Here is an 18,546-nt window from a genome sequence, read left to right as displayed (position 1 = left end):
GTGACTTCATCAAGTCATCTGACCTATTTTTAGTTATTCAAACTCTGATGCCCAACCTTGACACCAAGATTTTTCTCTACTTCCTACTCTTCTACCTTTTGTTCTCTGGTTTCTCCAGCACTCACTCTTTGTGAGTAAAAACAAAAATGTCTTGTCTTGCCTTCCTGCTGATGGTGGAACCTTGTCCTGGACTTTTGCTGCAGGAAAAGAACAGCCTGGAGATCGAACTGAACTACAAACTGAGGAGCCTGCAGCAGGTCTTGCAGCAGCAGCAAAGTGAGCACACTGCTACGAAAGCTTTGCTTGAAGACCAGCATGAAGGAGCTAGATCTCAGGCTGTTGGAGGTATGTATGTCATGCTCCCACGTTTGTGTGGAAGCAGCAATACGTTTTGTGGACGATGTGTGGTTTATTTATTTATTTATTTGTTTTTTATTATTATCCCCCCCCCCTCCCTTAATTCTCAACTTCCCTCACCATGTAGAGGTTGAACGAAAACTGCATGAAGAACGGCAGGTGTGTCGGCAAGCTGAGACTCAGCTGGTGGAGACTGAGAAACGCTGCTCACTGCTTGACTTTGACCTGCGGCAGGCCATGCAGCGTATTGAGCAAGTGTCACGGCAAAAAGAAGTCTTGGAAGAAGAGGTGAGGCCGAGTTTCATTTTTTGTTGACTTCATGTCACATGACGTTGCTGTGGCTGCCTTCTCATTGTGTAAATTGAGGTCATGGGGTTGAAGATAAATATTACATCCACTACGGCGTTCCAAAGCATGATCATGGTTCGCACAGTCCTTGAAACTCATTGAAAGTCCTGTAGAAATGAAAAAGCATTTTCCAGCATTGGAAACTTGTCCGAGTCTATGAAACTCATGGAAAATCGAGAAAATTGCTGCAAATATAAACGAGAGCGAAGTTGATGGTGCACCATCTCAAAACAGATAGACAAACAGACTGAGCCAATTGCAATATCCACCCCCAAACCCCCCAGGTTTTTTTTAGTTGGTTGGTGGGGGATATAGAAATGGGGTCCGTCCGTCACATTTCGTTTCCGGAGCTTAACTACAAATCCCCTCAATATATGTTTACGAAATTTGGTACACATATCAAGCAAGTGGTGAACTGGTGCATTTTGATATTTAGAGATTTCCCCCCCCCCAAAATTCTGTCACTTTCCATGGAAACAAGTTGGGTATTAAGAAATAATTGAGGTTAACCTTTGTTTCTAGAGCAGAGTTGCAAAACTATTAACTATTTCTTTATGAAATTTGGTACACACATCAAGAACAAATTGAACTGGTGCCTTTTGCTACTTGTCCTCATTTACTATGGTGGGGGATATCGAAGACTTTGTCTTCAACGGATGCTAGTTAATGTAGGGATAATAATCTGCATGTCTCCATTCTGAATTGTTAATTCCGCCTGTCTTTCAGAGAATGTTCCCAATTTTGACTTGCCCTGGCAATTTACCAAAGTTGAGCTGAAATGGTTTCTCACACATCATTCATAAATTATCCTTGAGCTGGGACCACCCTCCATCAGTACAATGCTAATGTGAATTTTTTTTTTTCTTTCGTGGCTTTTTATTATTTAGCTGCTTGTTCCTGTTGAGGGTGTTATGACTCTTCACCCGGCCGAGTAATGACAGAGTCGAATGAGGGTTCTCGAATGATACGATTTATTTCAGAAGATGGCACTACGCATGCGGAATGCAGCCCAAAGGCCCTTCAGTCAGGTGCCCCCGGACCACATTGAGATTCTTACTTCAAAACAGTTGTTTATATAATCACACAAAAGCAGAACTGGGTGTGGACTATAAGTGTGTGCTAAGGGATAAAGAAATAAAGAAATAAATGCGGCAGTGGGCTTCTTTCCCCCCTCCCTAGGGGCCCTCAGGGAAGTTGAATCAATCAATCCTCAGATTCACAACCCAACAATTCATCTTGCAAACTAATAACTTTCTAAGACTCCTACACCCCTACACTGGCACCTGCTGATAGCAAAGGCAAAACTCTGGTGATGACTAAGAACAGGAATGTGTGGGATATCAGCATACACAGTTTTCCCAAGGACATGCTGTTGTGCAGCTGCAGAGCCATAAAGGGTTATCAAAGACATAGTGAAAACAGCATGATACATTTAAAGCAAGGTTTGAATCCTGACAGCTGATTAATATACAACTATTGACTATTGATTATTCAATTATGGCTCAAATATGACCACCTAGCATATCATCATCATAACAGTTCCCTCCTTGGTCATATTTGACCATACCCAGCCATACCTGATACTCACCAACCGAGTGGATCCCTATTTGGTTCCTGTAGCAGCTACCCCTAGGCCCCCGTGCCTGCCAAACGGGATTTACGAATGCCGTGGATAGCCATCAACATTCCCCAAATGAGAAGTCCCCAACTGCCGGTGGTTCAGGTTAGCTTCTGTTGCCTTTTGTCTTGCCCACTGCCACAAGTCTCCCATTAAGTTGTCATATACAAATTTGATGTTAAGTCCACACAATATTAAAGGCACTACAAGTCTATACAATATTAACAGCAACATTATTATTTAGGCAATTATACTCGACACTAATTACAACAATAATATTTACAATATGCAAATGTAATAATGGGTGAGCAGCACTGTGAGCGCTCAAGGCATGGTGTAAGCTCCTTTCTCAACTTGCGCTAGAAGACAAAAGAGTCTCATCAGATGCATATTTACATATAAGGGTCATACAAGTATTTTCCATACATGCCTTCACTACCTGGTATTGTCCATTTTCCACGATTATGCATGTGCTCGTCAAAACACTGCCACATCTATCATAAACCTCCATCAGCATTTTACTTGTAGATTTCCTTTCTTTCTTGTTACAACTTCCTGTATCTTTGTGTGTAGTGAGATGCGTGAGTCCATGTTTGGCTTACCTTTTCACTTGAAAGTTTGTTGAGTAATCAGTAATACCTGGAAGAGTCTTCCCCAGGGCGCCCTCCGCCAGAACACCTTGTTGGCTCCTCAGCTGGTGGGGGTCGGGTCTGGTTGTGGCCCCATACAGAGGTCCTCGGGGTCTTCCTCCATGAGTTCGCTGTTAATTATTATGATGGCCTGGGTGAGGGGTGAGGCTTCACAGCATTTCTTTAGACAAATGGAAATGAGACGTTTGATCAGAAATACTCCAAAATGATTCCCATGATGATTAGGATTGCTGCCCCTACCAGGCACAGTAACCAGTCTCCCCAGTCATGAAATATAGATCTCCACCCTGCGTAACCCTCCTTGCGTTCCACTCGATCGCTAGTGAGAGCTTCAAGCCTTATAGGTGAAAACACCTATAAGTGAAATGTGTTCTTCTCCGGGAGGTTACTGTATTTTCACAAGATTTCACAACTATACTCCAAAAGGGTTCTTTAGGGGCCCATGGAACTTGGGTAAATAGAGATGCGTGTTGACCCCATATGAATCCTATTTGTGCAAAGTGCCCCCGCTGGGTTTTGTCTTGCGTTTTGTTCTGCCAAGCCACTTCTGTCTTTTCTGCATTTTCTGACGTCCCCCCCCCCCTCCCAACAGGTTTTGTCATAGCATAAGACCATCGAATCTATTTTATTTCCTCGTTTCGTTCTATCAAATCATGTTTCCTCGGCTTGGACGCAAGACAGTTCTATGAGCTGCTGTGGCTGGATGGTTGTCAGCCCTCTGGAAATGAGTGGTGCGGTCTTGCCAGGTTCCTTTGAAAATATCTTTACCTTATCTAGTTCTTGGTTGTATGTTTTCCCCAACCTTGCGTATTCACCTGCTTCCATTCTTTCTCCAGCCGCTCCCCTCCTATGTCGCTGTGGGGTTGGTACTGGTTCATTTCCGTGTCCCCCTTTGCCACGGAGGTGTATACGGTTTCTTTGGCTTGAGTGTGTTAGTGTGTTGCCTAGTGATAGGTCCCCCCCACAAAGGAGTAGTGTGAGTACCAGGAGTTGCATATTGTGTCGTCAAAGGTTCTGTCACTCTCTCCGTTACGACAAGGTTTACAGCATGCCACTGCACTGAACACTGCAGTCAACTGCAACATAATGACAAGTATTTGTGTAAAAGATTATTTTTAAATGATACCTCCGTACGAGGCTCCCACCATGACTAGAGCTTGCAGGACTGGAAGTTGCTCTGGGTGCGTGGTGAGTGGATGTGAAGGCCAGAGACCTTACTGTACACTACTGTAGATTTTGATCAGGCAAGCATACCTTCCATCCATCTCCTTGTCTGACGGCCTGTAAAGTGTTCTGGTGTTCGTTGCTCCATCTTGTGGTTCTGGGGCGCATCTCAATCTGTTCACCATTCTTCCTAACTCCCCTGCACTATGTCTGTTACTAACTGCCATTGAGATGTGCGGTGTTAGTCCTTCTCTGTGCTTCATTAGTTCGCGCTCTCTGGCGGCTTGTTTCACCTCCACTGCCGCTCCTTCCTTCCCGATCCATCAGTTGGTTGTCATCAGAGAGCGTTTGACGGTGTAATCTCTATGTGCTTTGGCCACGTATTCATAATCCTGCCCTGTTTCATCGTAGTAGACAGTGAGTGCAGTGCAAAGCCAATTCCATTCCTTCCAGATCGATGTCGTTGCTAAGCAACCATTCCTCTACATCCCTTTAATTCCGCTTATGCTTCCCAAATCCAATGAATTTATCCTGACAGATAGAGGCTCATATAAAGACAACAGACATGCTTTTCTGTCCGCTTCCAGACAAACAGCTCGACCCCGACAGGCAGAGAATCGAAACGCTCCCTTGTCAAGGCCCACGATGGCTGCGTGTTCAAACAGCACGAGCTCCGTCCATAATTTTCCCCAAAAACACCGCTATCCTCATAAGTGCGTAGCCTACCAAACGTCCTTGTTCTTGGATGTCTGACATGTAAACAAGGACAAATGTGTCCAAGAGCCACGTCCTAAAGATTTTGTCTTTACCAGAATAATAATAATAATAAGAAGAAGAAGAAGAAGAAGAAGAACAACAACAACACGGAACTCTCTTAGAGCCGGCGTTCACTATGCGAGACGCGGCTAAAAGATAAACCCACTTTAAATAAAATCCGTTCCTTGTTCAAAGCATTTAAATCCCCCTTTCCATCCATCCTAAATCCCTCGGTCCTGCGCCTCTTCCGCGTCTCTTTTTTTTTTTTCTCTTTTCCTCTTCCGGTCACGAAGCCCAATCATCAACAACAACAACAACAACAACAACCGGAACAAACATATATATTACAGCCTTGTTTCAAAGCATTGTCGCTTCCATGTTCCGATAGCGCGTGCACTCGCCTCGAAACAAAAAAATCGAGCGATCCTTTGAAACGTCAATGTCCTTATTAATTAATTTTACCACAAAGCTATCTCTTTAAAATCTAGTTTGTCCACCATATTCAAAATCAGCCGCCTCGAGAAATTCTCGTACATTGCTCCGACTGTGGTGGAGTCTGCGGGCCCATGGGGAAGGGCATGGTGATGATGCATGGTGGGCGTGATGATGGGAGGAGTGGCCGTGGGGGTCGGCAAGGGATATGAGGTGTGCGCGCTGCCTGAGGCGTCGTAGTAATGCTGGAGTCGGCCGGCTCGTGAGTGTACCGAATACGGAATAAAGGGGAGCCGCGGGCACAGTACGCCCGCGCTCGCACTCGTGCAACACAGCCCGGCTCGACTGTCCCTCCGCTTCGTGTCTGCCTGCTAAGCATCTCCCATCTCAGTACAGCACAGTTGGCGACGAGGATCTTCGGATCGACGTGTGTAAGGGCGGCAAATGACCCGTGCGGTTCCAAACTATGGAGCCAAAGGTCTCGCCAGCGCGAACATGGCAAAGAGTCGGTGCATGGCAAACGTACGCGTGTCCGCCTTCGTCGGAATCGACTTCGGCCACGTCGAGTGGGCAACGTTCGTTCGTTTGGTTCATTTTCCTGTTCGTTTTGTCGAGGATACGCGTTTCAGCTCGAACGCGGCATTGGACGTCGCGCAAGCTCTGGAGAATGTCCGAGGTCTCGATGGTCGGGACACAGCAGATGGTCTAGGGGTCATCCCGATGGGCCAGGCACGCACGGCCATGCGCACAGTCTGCGGCGCGGGTCGTGGGCGAGCGTGGCAATGCAATCACTCGGACGGCGGTCTGGGCTCTCGAGGTCGTCTACGGTGTGTGGGCCGAGGGTCATCGCCCATTGTTGCGGTCATAGATGGCGGTGTGCGAGGCGATCCTTCCGTCCCGCGTCGAAACCTGCTTGCAATTGATCCGGAAATGACAAGATCAGTGGCAGGGGGGGGAAGTGAGCGAGGCACGGATCGGGTGTCGAATTGAGTCCACTCGTGCTGGCCGCGCATCGCATTCGGCTGTGCCTTGCAAATTCACGACAGAGGAGCGTCCGGCACGGCTCAGAGATCATTTTATTTCTGGTCTGCGAGCAGCCATCCTACGGTTGACCGACATCACATTCGACTCGGCGGTCGCGACTGTTTCATCTGTCGAGCAGACACTCACGGATGTCCGCGCCATGGCTGGCCAAGACGTAATGAGTAGCTCCAGCTGGAGCATGGCGGCTAATCCCGAAGGCCACGCGGTGACCGCGCAAGTCCGCGCGATGGCTCAAGTGCCGCAGGGTGCTCGGGCGCCTAGCGGTGTGGGACGAGGGCGCGCACCGCAGCACGGTCGCACCGGGAGCGAAGGGGCACCGCAGCACGGTCGCACCGGGAGCGAAGGGGCACCGCAGCAGGACCCCAGTGACCTGGAGATCAGCCTGCAGCCGGGGCATGATGATGCCGGCGAGCCGGACCCTTTTGGGTTGGAACGGGTTCCGGTTCGTGCCTCCAGATGTGCCAGTGCTCTCTTCGAGACCTTCATCGAGTACCGAGGGCGAGGCTCTGGCGGCGGGGGCCGCGTCGATGCAGCGGGAGCCACCGTTCGTTGCTGCCTGCGGCGATGATGTGCGCTCCAGGAGCGGCGAGAGCCATATCAGCTCTCGCGATGAGTTCCCGCGCTTCGTTCGCGATGAGTTCCCGCGCTTCGGCAGGGTTCGTGAGGCAATGCGCATCGGTGTGGTTCAGGCAGCTTCAACAGGTGGCGGTGCGCCCGTGGCGTTAAAGGGAGTCGCGAGTCGCAACATCAAGTCGACAACCAAGAAGCGGACTCGTGATGTGGGTTGTGGATTGTTGTTCAGGGCATATATGTTTTTCCTTGCTCTAGTGATGCAGTTTAACGTTGTTGAAATAAATGCCAGCAGTTCTCATGTGAAAGTGGATTTGGTGGGGATCAGTCAATGGAGTTGGTGTTATGATCAATGTGATGTGGGGGTGAATAAAGAAGGTTTATTGGCCTCCAGTTGCTCCCGACCGCAGGTAATTGCTTTATCATGTGCTGGGATTTTATCAAAAAAGCGCGCTGTACGGAAAAATGAATTCGCAATGGTTCAAATGTTATTCCTATTGATTTATAACGAGCTTATGGTTGAAGTGTGGTTTAAATGGAATTACTACCGTCTAACTGCCGTGTGGGTCTCGGAGATCGACTCGGAGCCGGGACTCGTGCGCTGGTCGGCGTTACCCCCACCTCTGCTTTCAGCGAGGTCAGACGTGCCTGGCGCCTGGGGCGTGGCTCTCTGGGTGCGCTCAAGGCCGTTTTGGCCATGCGGTGGAATCTCAACTGATTATGGTGCGTGGGGGTTGGGGAGTGTTTGTTGCTTCCAGCCAAGGGTGCTGTTCAGCGCCCCCACCAAGGTCGGTTGGGTCTGGCGGTGGCGCCGCGGGTTCCAGACAGCGGGGGTCCGGCCTCGAAAGGTTTATCTGTTTCAGGTCTGCCTGGGGGCGGTTTTGCTGCGTAGTGCGGCTGTGCTTCTCCAGTAGCTCGCTTCCACGCATTATATGATGTGATGTGCTGTTATACTTCGCTGTTTTCATTTTATTTGCATGATTATTGTACTGTGGTTCTTCGTGTTGTCTATGCTTCTTATAATACTGATCATTTAATAATCATACTTTTAGGGGGGAGGAGTGTGGTGGAGTCTGCGGGCCTATGGAGAAGGGCATGGTGATGATGCATGGTGGGCGTGATGATGGGAGGAGTGGCCGTGGGGGTCGGCAAGGGATATGAGGTGTGCGCGCTGCCTGAGGCGTCGTAGTAATGCTGGAGTCGGCCGGCTCGTGAGTGTACCGAATACGGAATAAAGGGGAGCCGCGGGCACAGTACGCCCGCGCTCGCACTCGTGCAACACAGCCCGGCTCGACTGTCCCTCCGCTTCGTGTCTGCCTGCTAAGCATCTCCCATCTCAGTACAGCACACCGACAAGCAGGCACGTTCACAGCAGGGTGTTAATTGCACTTTCAAGTTTGACAAAGCGCGCTGGGCCCATGCGTGATTACGTCATCACTCACTCACATGAGCAATACGTCTTATCAGCGCGTTGGTTTTTACGATCAAACTCACGTAACAAATATTTGACGACATCTCAAATACGTTCGTTTTAAATCGGAATTTTTACAGAATCCTAAGAAGGGCGTCCCCATCTTGTAAAATGTGCTAATCCATCTCGTAAACCCTCACGTTAAGCTGTCCTTCGACGGGACGATTTCGTGCTTTCGTCGCGCCTGTTAAATCCGACGGCACGTCACGTGACTCGCAAAACCCCATAAAATAAGTTTTTTTTCCCAGATTTACGAAAATCAAGTATAAAACATGCTTAATGACCCCAACAATGAAACAGAATTGAAACTGACGTTAAAACGAACCCGTAACGTCGATCAGCCTTACGAAACATGCAAAGTGGAAACAGAACTGAATTTGAATTTGAAATCAAAATGATGCTCCATGGAGACCATCCATTTATCACGTATCACGTACAGTGTTCAAAGCCAAAACAGCATACAGAGTTTATCGGACCATGAGAAAACCCGAACGTTGGTCCATTTGACATCCCACAGCACGAGTACTGTAGGGAATTCTCACACATAATCCCCAAACTGTCTGCTGAAGTGGTTTTAATTATTCAATTCCCCATCGAGTTCACACACACGCGCACACACACACACACCGACACACACGCGCACGCACACACACACACACACACACACACACACACACACACACCGACACACACACCGACACACACACCGACACACACACCGACACACACACCGACACACACACCGACACACACACCGACACACACACCGACACACACACACACACACACACACACACACACACACACACCCACACACTCTCTCAAAATGACATTTGCCCATCACTGAATTAACAACACGTGCAGAATCGGTCATCATCGTCCTTCCTCCGGATTTGGTGTGCGCAATTCACCTCGTCCAAAGTCTTCACATTAACGATGACGACCAATCATTATCTCCATACAAACATACAAGTTGTTCCACACAAACAAGTTCCAGGTTGGAACACTCAACTTACGTCTAACACAAAACTCAACCTTCCCCACCACATTGTATTCACAAATACATCCAAATAGGTAACTTCTACAAACAGCCCTTCTCCTGGCTCATTAACTTTGTGTTTTTTTTCCCCGTTGGTTCAAGATTCCTTCTGAATCGAATCGCTTACGTCCTGTCTCACTTTGTGACTCCGTTAGCCACGCTGCAAACGCTCTCCAGTGTTTTCCACTTTCACCGATAACTTTAAGTGTTGTTCCTTTGGGTAACTCTATGTTCTTTGCAGAGTTATTCCCCATCTTTTGTTCTTATCTTACCAACCGCCTAATAGCTGTAAATCGTTTCTCCTTTTACACCAGAACCGAAATCCCTTTCAATCAGCCGCCTAATAGCTGTAAATCGTTTCTCCTTTTACACCGGGACCGAGATCCCTTTCGATCAGCCGCCTAATAGCTGTAAATCGTTTCTCCTTTTACACCGGGACCGAGATCCCTTTCGACCCGCCGCCTAATAGCCTCAAACCCAATGAAGGCCTCTAACCTTCCCTCTCTATGGTACAGGATTCCAACCTGTTTCCTCCTTATTTCACACGGATACCTTTATCCTCGACCCTTACCGGTTCTAACATACGGCCTGCCAGCCCTCTTTGTGCCCTTCAAACAAACCGCATTCGAATCACCTCATATGTTTTACCGTTACAGTTCTTGATCCGAGCAGATCCTGGAGCTGCGTCCAGCGGGGCACTGCCCACCAAGTGTACAGTTTTCACCTAACTTGGGCTCCCTGTCTTAGGTGCCCTATACGTGCAATTTCCACGTACCTTTAGCTGAACCCTTGCGATCGCTGTACACCAAGTGGAGTCCCGCCGTCCACACCGCCAGCATCAGTCGAATCCCATCCTCGTCGCCAATTGTTATGACTCTTCACCCGGCCGAGTAATGACAGAGTCGAATGAGGGTTCTCGAATGATACGATTTATTTCAGAAGATGGCACTACGCATGCGGAATGCAGCCCAAAGGCCCTTCAGTCAGGTGCCCCCGGACCACATTGAGATTCTTACTTCAAAACAGTTGTTTATATAATCACACAAAAGCAGAACTGGGTGTGGACTATAAGTGTGTGCTAAGGGATAAAGAAATAAAGAAATAAATGTGGCAGTGGGCTTCTTTCCCCCCTCCCTAGGGGCCCTCAGGGAAGTTGAATCAATCAATCCTCAGATTCGCAACCCAACAGTTCATCTTGCAAACTAATAACTTTCTAAGACTCCTACACCCCTACACTGGCACCTGCTGATAGCAAAGGCAAAACTCTGGTGATGACTAAGAACAGGAATGTGTGGGATATCAGCATACACAGTTTTCCCAAGGACATGCTGTTGTGCAGCTGCAGAGCCATAAAGGGTTATCAAAGACATAGTGAAAACAGCATGATACATTTAAAGCAAGGTTTGAATCCTGACAGCTGATTAATATACAACTATTGACTATTGATTATTCAATTATGGCTCAAATATGACCACCTAGCATATCATCATCATAACAGAGGGCTCGATGGGTGGAGCTTGTCTGACTGAATAGCGTTTCTATTTATTTATTTAATATTTCATTTTATTAGTTTTTATTTTTTTCATTTATCCTCTTTTTATAAAGCATTTTTAGCTCTTCTGGACTTTAGGCCTGTGAGCTTGTGTGATTGAGCAATGTCCGTGAGTGAGCGAGTCAGTCAGTCCGTAAACACTTCAGTCATTGTCGCTTGAACCAAATACACGATTTTGATGAAACTTACCCATAAACTTCATATATGACGCCTAATGAAGGTGTATTGACCACATCAAAATCTGCGCTCATTAAGGCGGTCTAGCCCCCCCCCCTCCAAAAAAAATTCGATATTTGCTCTCTTTTCAGAGACTACACCCACACACTTTCAATGAAACTTGGCCACAGCCTTCATCACCTGTGATGTACCAAAGTGTATCGACCACATCAAAATCTGCACTCATTAAAAGGGACTACAGGGGTGTTTTTATTCCAAAAATAGGTATTTGCTCTCTTCTCCAAAACTACACACAATTTCAATGAAACTTTATCACCTTAATCACCCATGATGCATGAAAGTTTCATGGCATAAAAAAAAATCAGGGTCTAAGTTGATCTGCGAAGGGTTTGAGTGACTTGCTCCTGATGCAGGTGAGCTTCGGGATACGTGGTCCTATTTTTGTAACTTGACAAAGTCAACAGAGGCATTATGTTTTCGGGTTATTTGTCCGTCTGTCCGTCCATCCATCTGTCTGTGATAATTTTCTCGGTTTTCTCTGTTTTCTTTGCAACTGCTTATCCGATTGACACAAAAGTTTCACCATAGGTGCGACTACTCATGTAGAATGTATTAATGATGATTATGATGTCATAGATCACATATTGTGGCAGCCCTTTTAGAAAAATGGAAAAACTTTGGACCTCCTGTATCTCTGAAACCACTCCATGGAAAAAATTTAAACTTGTCACATGTCAAGTACTCCCCGTGGGAAATGTGTATTTTTTTGATGATGTCATCGGTGGCTTCGTTATAACATAATTGCATATGGCGAACTCTTAACCCGATCAGGAGGAAAAAAAAAATTGGATGGGGGGAGGGGGAAGTGATGATGTCATCGGTCACATGGTTCAGCAGCCATATTTATTTTAATATAAAAGTGTTCAATAATAATGTTGGCAGAGCCATATCTGTCAACGTCAGAGTGCTGTTCTTGTTTTATATGTTAATTCCTATTAATTTTCCCCTTGCTTTTTGAAAAAAAAAAACACGGGGATATTGTAATTCGTTCAGTCCGTCCATCACATTATCTCCTAAATGGTTGGGCACAAATTCATAAAACTTGGTAGTTATTATCACCACATGGCAGGAAGGCGCAAGAGCAATATCATTTTGGCCATGCCCCTTGGGGTGGGGTCAAATGCCGAAAAATGCAATTATGGGAACATTTTGAAAGGAAAATTTGTACATGCAATCAACATTGGGAGACCCATGAAATATATAACTTTTGGGTTTCTTGGGTTTTGACACTCAGTTCATGCTCCAGGGCCCCATCCCTAAATGGGGACTTTGGCTCACAGGGGTCGAAACATGGAGAGAAATTATGAACTCAAAATTTGATATTTTTGCCGTCTTTCAACAGTGCTTTCGGTGGGAAGCATGGGTATTTGCGATGGCGTGCCATCGACTTCACTGTTGTTGTACTTTATTTTAATTTCTTATTAGAGGCCATATATTTATGACTTATGCAATTGCAGGGTGCAGGGTTGTTAAGTTGTGAGAATTAAAACAGAAATGGTGGATGATGGGACAGAGACAGGAGTTTTGAGGAGTGTGGGAGAGGACAGAGAGTAAGGGGAGGGGATGGGATGGAGCATACTAGGTTGGGATAGGGACTTCAAATTTTCTAAATTTTTGCTTGCTTAAGAAAAATTACTGCCCATAATGGTATGTCCTAAAACTTTTCCCATAAAGGAATGTGATTCTTTATTTTCAAACTTTAATAAACACTGGCCATCTGCATGTAGGTGCGTGAACAGATCCATCGAGCTGAGCATGAAGCTCAGTGGCGCCTCACAGCACAAGGCGAAGCAAAAGCCTTGGGACAACAGTTGGGCAGCACGCAAGCATCAGAAAAACAGCTCAAGCACAGCCTAAACCTCTTGCAGGTTGAGCGACAAGGCCTGGAGCGGCAGCTCACGGAATTGCGCAAGTACGACTTTGGCACACAAACATGGTGGGAATGATGGTCATGGAGTTTTTCCACAATGTCTGTGCCAGTTCGGAAATCATTTTTTCATTGCAAGGTCAGACTACGTGACACCGAAAACTAATTGTTGCTCACGAGTGCTGCAGAATGTTTATGTACCTTTGCATGTGATATCGTGTCAAATTGTCCACACCTCGCATGGATGAATCATTCAATCCAATGATACTTGCGCACTCATCTGGACATGCCAGCAATAATTCTGGTTTCAAAATCTAGGGTGTTGTCCAACATTATTGTGGCCATGACATCAATCCTGAGTTCAATAAAAATACCCATCAGTGGGATGATGGAATCCAAAAGGTTGTCCCTCTACCCCCAATTACACTGTCTACCTGATATATGTGCAATGGGACTATGTTTTCTGTTTAGGGAACGACACGAAACTGAAGGACTAATGCAAGAGTTAAAAGATCAGCTGGAGACTGAGCAGTATTTCTCGGTAGGTACATGCACCCAACGTCGAACGGCAATGCTGCTCACAAACAACTGTGATACCATAATTGCTTGTGTTGTAACCATGGTGCTTTTGTACTGCACCATGAAATCTGCACTTCCTACCTCGTTCGTTTGCCTGTCTCGAGATGATCACAAACATTTCGGCAACCTATTCACGTTCTTATTCGCACATTGCTTGCGTAGACCTTGTACAAGACTCAAGTGCGTGAGCTTAAGGAAGAGTGTGAAGAGAAGATGAAGGTCACGAAGGAACTGCAGTTGCTCCTGCGTGCACAGCAAGACGACAGGTCAGTCCACTTCACAGCCGACCGATGGCTACTAATTAATGTCCGTCACAACTTTCGCTTGTCTTGTAGTGGATTCCCAGCATCAAAGCTACACTACTGCATGCCATCGCTTAACCCGTCACTTACTGCTTCCCTCGGTTCCTATCCTCTCCCAACAGAGAGTCTCTTTTGGCACAGCTTGAGATCACGGTGACCAAAGCTGATTCTGAACAGTTGGCGCGTTCCATCGCTGAGGAACAGTATTCGGACCTGGAGAAGGAGAAGATCATGAAGGAGTTGGAGATAAAAGAAATGCTTGGGCGGCATAAACACGAAATTTCCACCAAGGATGCAAGCTACAACTCGGTAGGTCTTCTGTAGCTCCCCAAATGAAAATGGGCCAAGCTGCTGTTCAAAGTGTATTGCATGACGAGTGATCGATTGCTTTTTATTTATTTATTTATTTTTATTCAATCTTTTTGTTTTAAATCCTCATTCAAACCTCAGGCCATTTGCCTCCCTTCAACTTGGTTCATTAAAAAAAAAAATAATTGTTAGACGTGTAGCCACAGATATTTTATTAATATTTGTACAAGAGTCAGGAATGTTTTGATCTTTGATTTTGTGCAGTTTGGTTGCCTGGAAGGGTGCAGCTTCTGTGCCCTTTTGGCTTTGTTGCTAGGATGAGTGCATCTTGTTGCCTTGCTGGTTAACTTCGGTAGGCGAGTGCTTTTTTGTAGAAATGTTTGAGGTTCATTGGTGGTTTTATGTCCCCTCTGTAGATTGAGCAGGCGTACAGAGTACTGTCCGTAGAAAAGGCTTTGTTGGCCAATGAGAAAGAAGAGTTGGAGAATAAGCTCAACATAATTCAGGATGGTGAGCGATGAAAACCAAATTTTGGACAGATTTGTATCAACAACAAAACAAATGCGATGAATGGGTGGAGTTTGTCGCAGCAACAAAAATGCTCATAATTTGGTGGTTGGTGATATTTGTTTTATTGTCTTCGGTTGCAGAGCTGCAGCGGTTACGGGAATCCGATAATGAATCGATACAGATGAAGGCCCAGTTGGAGAAGCAGCTGCAGACTGAGCGAGTGCTGAAATCTCAGGTAAGATAGACCACCAATGCAGTCCACCTGACTAAATATTGAGAGAACACCAGTGTGTATCATTGGTCCATGACCAAAGGCCCAATAAAACCCTAACATTTTCTTGGATTTCTTGCATCGCTTGTGTTTAATATGCCCTATTGAGGGAGGAAGATTTTTTTTTTTTTTTGTTTCGCAGAAACGTGACTTTTTGGCCATTTGGGGACTTTGTTTGTCGCACAGGCAGTTAACAAGCTTGCTGAGATCATGAACCGAAAAGACATGCGGTTGGACCGTCGTCGATCCAGCAGCCAGGATTTGCGACGTAAAGAGAAAGAAAACCGCAAGTTGCAGCTGGATCTGAATCACGAACGGGAAAAGTTTGGTCAGATGGTCGCCAAGTACGAGCGGGATCTTGACGAAATGCAAGCGGTGAGAAACACATGTGGAAGTTTCAGTTTTTGGTGTAATTTTTTTTTTTTTGGCCTGGCCTCTTAATTTGTTCATCACACATTTATGGAAGATGCCTGTCTGTAACGTGATCCATATATTAATCTGCACTTGCATTGATGTTTTACATTGTGACTTAACGAAGACTGTGTATGAATGCTTAACGTGAGCAGTAGTCTTCCGGATGTGTACCAGTGGGAGTGAACTCCCCTAGACGGTAATATGTACCATGTTGTTTGGCAGCAAATAGCGGAGGACAGCCAACAGCGCACGGAGCTTCAGATGGCGCTTTTCAGCAAGGACAGCGACATCGAGCAGCTCCGCCTGCAGCTCCAAGCGGGAAACGACTCAGCCAGCATCGGTAGTGGCCATGGAGATGGAGATGCACTTGATGGATACCTTGGTATGCATCTGTTTGTTTGTTTGGCTGGGTGTCCCGGCATGGCCATCTTTCCGCCAGACTCTTCAACAAAGCTGATGATGAAATGTCAAGTGGTGGTCTCATTGCCTGTTTTTATTTATTTATATTTATATTTTTTTCTGGTTTGTTGGGATAATTTTTTAATGGTGCATGACTTGTCTCCAGTTTAAGACTCGTTTGTGTGTGTGTGTGTGTGTGTTTGTTCATACCTTTTGAATGTCACTTATTTTTTACAATGTTGGATTTTTTTATATCTGGTTGTTAAGTGCTATGTTGTTGTTTTGATTTAAAAGTACTCGAGTAATCTTCTCATCCCTCCTACATGTAACACATCCTCAGAGTCTCGTTTGGAAGGTTGGCTGGCTGTTCCAAATAGGAACAACATTAAGAGACATGGCTGGAGGAAGCAGGTGAGTGCAAGGTGATCATTGGGGGCTTCCTGGTTATTTCATTAAACCCTGAGCAGTTCATTCAACTTTTTTTTCAACGAGCAATGTCAGGCAGTATTGCTCGGTCCCTTGGTGGAAATGTCTTTCTCGCAAGACATGAAAGGCAACACAAGATCGTCAACGGTTCAATTCAACATTGTAGTGCAGCTGGTGGCAGTCAAAATAAAAATTATCAACTTTTTCACAACCTTTTCTGGGTGTTTTGCAAATGTTACTGGAATACAATATTACAGGGAACCTTTTTTTTGATATTTGACTGCAAGATCCTGAACCAGGAGTACCTACAGTTGTGAACAATGAATGGAGCTATCTCTGTTGAATTTTAAATTTAAATTTTAAAATGTTCCACCTCTTCCTTCCTTCCTCTTCCCAACAGTACGTGGTGGTTAGCAGTAAGAAGATACTGTTTTACAATGATGAACAAGAGCGAGAACAGTCCACCCCATCTCTGGTGCTCGACATTGAGTGAGCATGCGCTTGTTTTCAATAATCGTGGGTTTCTGGATGGTACTTCTTGATAGAAAGCGAAATGCACTCAGAACAACTTTAATGGTACAGTGGAGATGTGTGGCTGAACATGGAACCCAGCTGATAGTACGCTGAGATCCCTTTACTGATGGCAAAGTAAAAATGGTTTGCCGATGAAGAGCTGGTGCATCGGGGGGGAAAAAAAGAGAGGGGAAGGTCCAAAATGCTCTCTGCTGGAGCCAGCTCATCCATTGTCACACGAATGCGAGTGCAATCCTTGTGTATAGTCTGCCTCATCACACATCATGTACCTTGCTCGAAACAGAGCGCTGTTTCTGCTAAAGCAAAGCAGTTTCTTGGCTTGGGTTATAATCCTGGACAGTTCGCCACTCCAAAGCAAAATACTTGACTGAGGGTGTAATAATATGGAATTTATGGAGGGTGCCAGCGATGGTTCACCTAAGTTTCATGAAGGACACCATGGGAAAGTGAACGTCCACCAACGAATGCCGGCAGACGCGACACCCGGTTTAACATCCCTCCCGAGGGGTGCACGCACATCGATGAATCTCCCATCATGCTAAACACCAGCACGACAGTTTATAGCTGGATCAGCATTCTAACCGAGGCAAGACTGCTCCAGAAGCAACTGAGCATACCTCTTCGCTATCTTGTCAGCCCTTTGTCTGCCTGAATTTTTTTTTTGCGAAATATGCCATATGGAGGTAGAAACGGGTTTGTGGCCAGATCTCTTGAAGAGTGTGAGAGTTGATGTGGTTTTTGTAATGGTTGGGCTTTATGGTTTGGTTGGTAGCAATGAGTTTAGTGCTTTTGGTGAATTTTCTTACACTACTGTATTAGACATTCCGTGCACAGTATAGTGGCGTTGGTACGAGGTGTCTTGCAGTGATTTTTCTTCTCCTGCCCTTGCATCTCCTTTTCTCTACCTGTGTGCAGCAAGCTCTTTCACGTGCGTCCAGTGACGCAAGGGGACGTATATCGTGCTGAGGCCAAAGATATACCCCAGATATTCCAGGTGAAATTCACCCTTGTGTCAAATGGTGGATGATGCTTATTTTCCCTTCAGTGCATCCTGGATGGTTCATAAGGCAAATCATGAATGTATTCATTCATTCATTCATTCATTCATTAGTTATTCCAGTGGTGGTGCTTGTACATGTCACTTGCAGTGCAAAGGCATTAGGAGACATCCATCTACTTTATATGAATTATTAGAACATTGGAATACAATGGGCAAATGAACAGTGCATGGGATTTTAACTCGATCACAGCATACGAGCTGTGAGTTCATATGGGAATTCCAAACGGGTAAATCCCATAAAAAATATTGGCAAGCACATTCCATGAGGCCAATGCCTTCCAGACCACATTTGGTGTGTTCTCCTACACAGATCTTGTATGCGAATGAGGGGGAGAGCCGCAAAGTCCAGGATGTCACCGTTGAGCAGCTAGCGCTGAGTGAACGTGACCGGGATGGCTGCCGTTCCTATAAGGGGCACGAGTTTATCCCAACACTCTACCATTTCCCGACCAATTGCGAGGCCTGCACCAAGCCCCTGTGGAACGTATTTAAGCCTCCGCCTGCACTTGAGTGCCGCCGGTGTCACGTCAAGTGCCATCGAGACCACTTGGACCGTGCAGAGCTTATCATCGCACCTTGCAAAGGTAAATTGTACTGTAGTTGCTTTTTGTTTTTGTTTTTATTTTTCTTTGACTAT

At 46.0% G+C, this 18,546-nt stretch overlaps 1 protein-coding gene and 1 long non-coding RNA gene across 5 annotated transcripts in view; one reads left to right on the top strand and one right to left on the bottom strand.

The window, feature by feature from the left end:
• Positions 1-18,546, top strand: part of ROCK2 (Rho associated coiled-coil containing protein kinase 2) — a 73,122-nt gene that overhangs the window by 35,098 nt on the left and 19,478 nt on the right. For all 4 annotated transcript variants that reach the window (XM_085854451.1, XM_085854453.1, XM_085854452.1 and 1 more), the window contains 14 exons: positions 204-345; positions 485-645; positions 12,966-13,150; positions 13,577-13,646; positions 13,847-13,950; positions 14,109-14,295; positions 14,712-14,805; positions 14,946-15,040; positions 15,263-15,451; positions 15,713-15,872; positions 16,230-16,300; positions 16,716-16,804; positions 17,765-17,843; positions 18,220-18,493. In XM_085854451.1, the coding sequence (XP_085710577.1) occupies positions 204-345; positions 485-645; positions 12,966-13,150; positions 13,577-13,646; positions 13,847-13,950; positions 14,109-14,295; positions 14,712-14,805; positions 14,946-15,040; positions 15,263-15,451; positions 15,713-15,872; positions 16,230-16,300; positions 16,716-16,804; positions 17,765-17,843; positions 18,220-18,493 (1,900 nt within the window). The remainder of the gene's footprint in view (positions 1-203; positions 346-484; positions 646-12,965; positions 13,151-13,576; positions 13,647-13,846; positions 13,951-14,108; positions 14,296-14,711; positions 14,806-14,945; positions 15,041-15,262; positions 15,452-15,712; positions 15,873-16,229; positions 16,301-16,715; positions 16,805-17,764; positions 17,844-18,219; positions 18,494-18,546) is intronic.
• LOC147013020 (uncharacterized) lies at positions 1,654-11,184 on the bottom strand. The gene is made up of 2 exons (XR_015051155.1): positions 10,225-11,184; positions 1,654-2,682 (listed from the first exon to the last, which is right to left on the bottom strand). It is a non-coding gene; the product is annotated as an uncharacterized LOC147013020 (long non-coding RNA).

Source organism: Eptatretus burgeri, chromosome 14, assembly GCF_056783735.1.
Source record: "Eptatretus burgeri isolate ZD-2024b chromosome 14, Ebu_testis_v1, whole genome shotgun sequence".
Classification (NCBI taxonomy): Eukaryota; Metazoa; Chordata; class Myxini; order Myxiniformes; family Myxinidae; genus Eptatretus; species Eptatretus burgeri.
The sequence above is the reverse complement of the archived record's forward strand: the minus strand, read 5'-3'. Positions and strand labels throughout refer to the sequence as shown.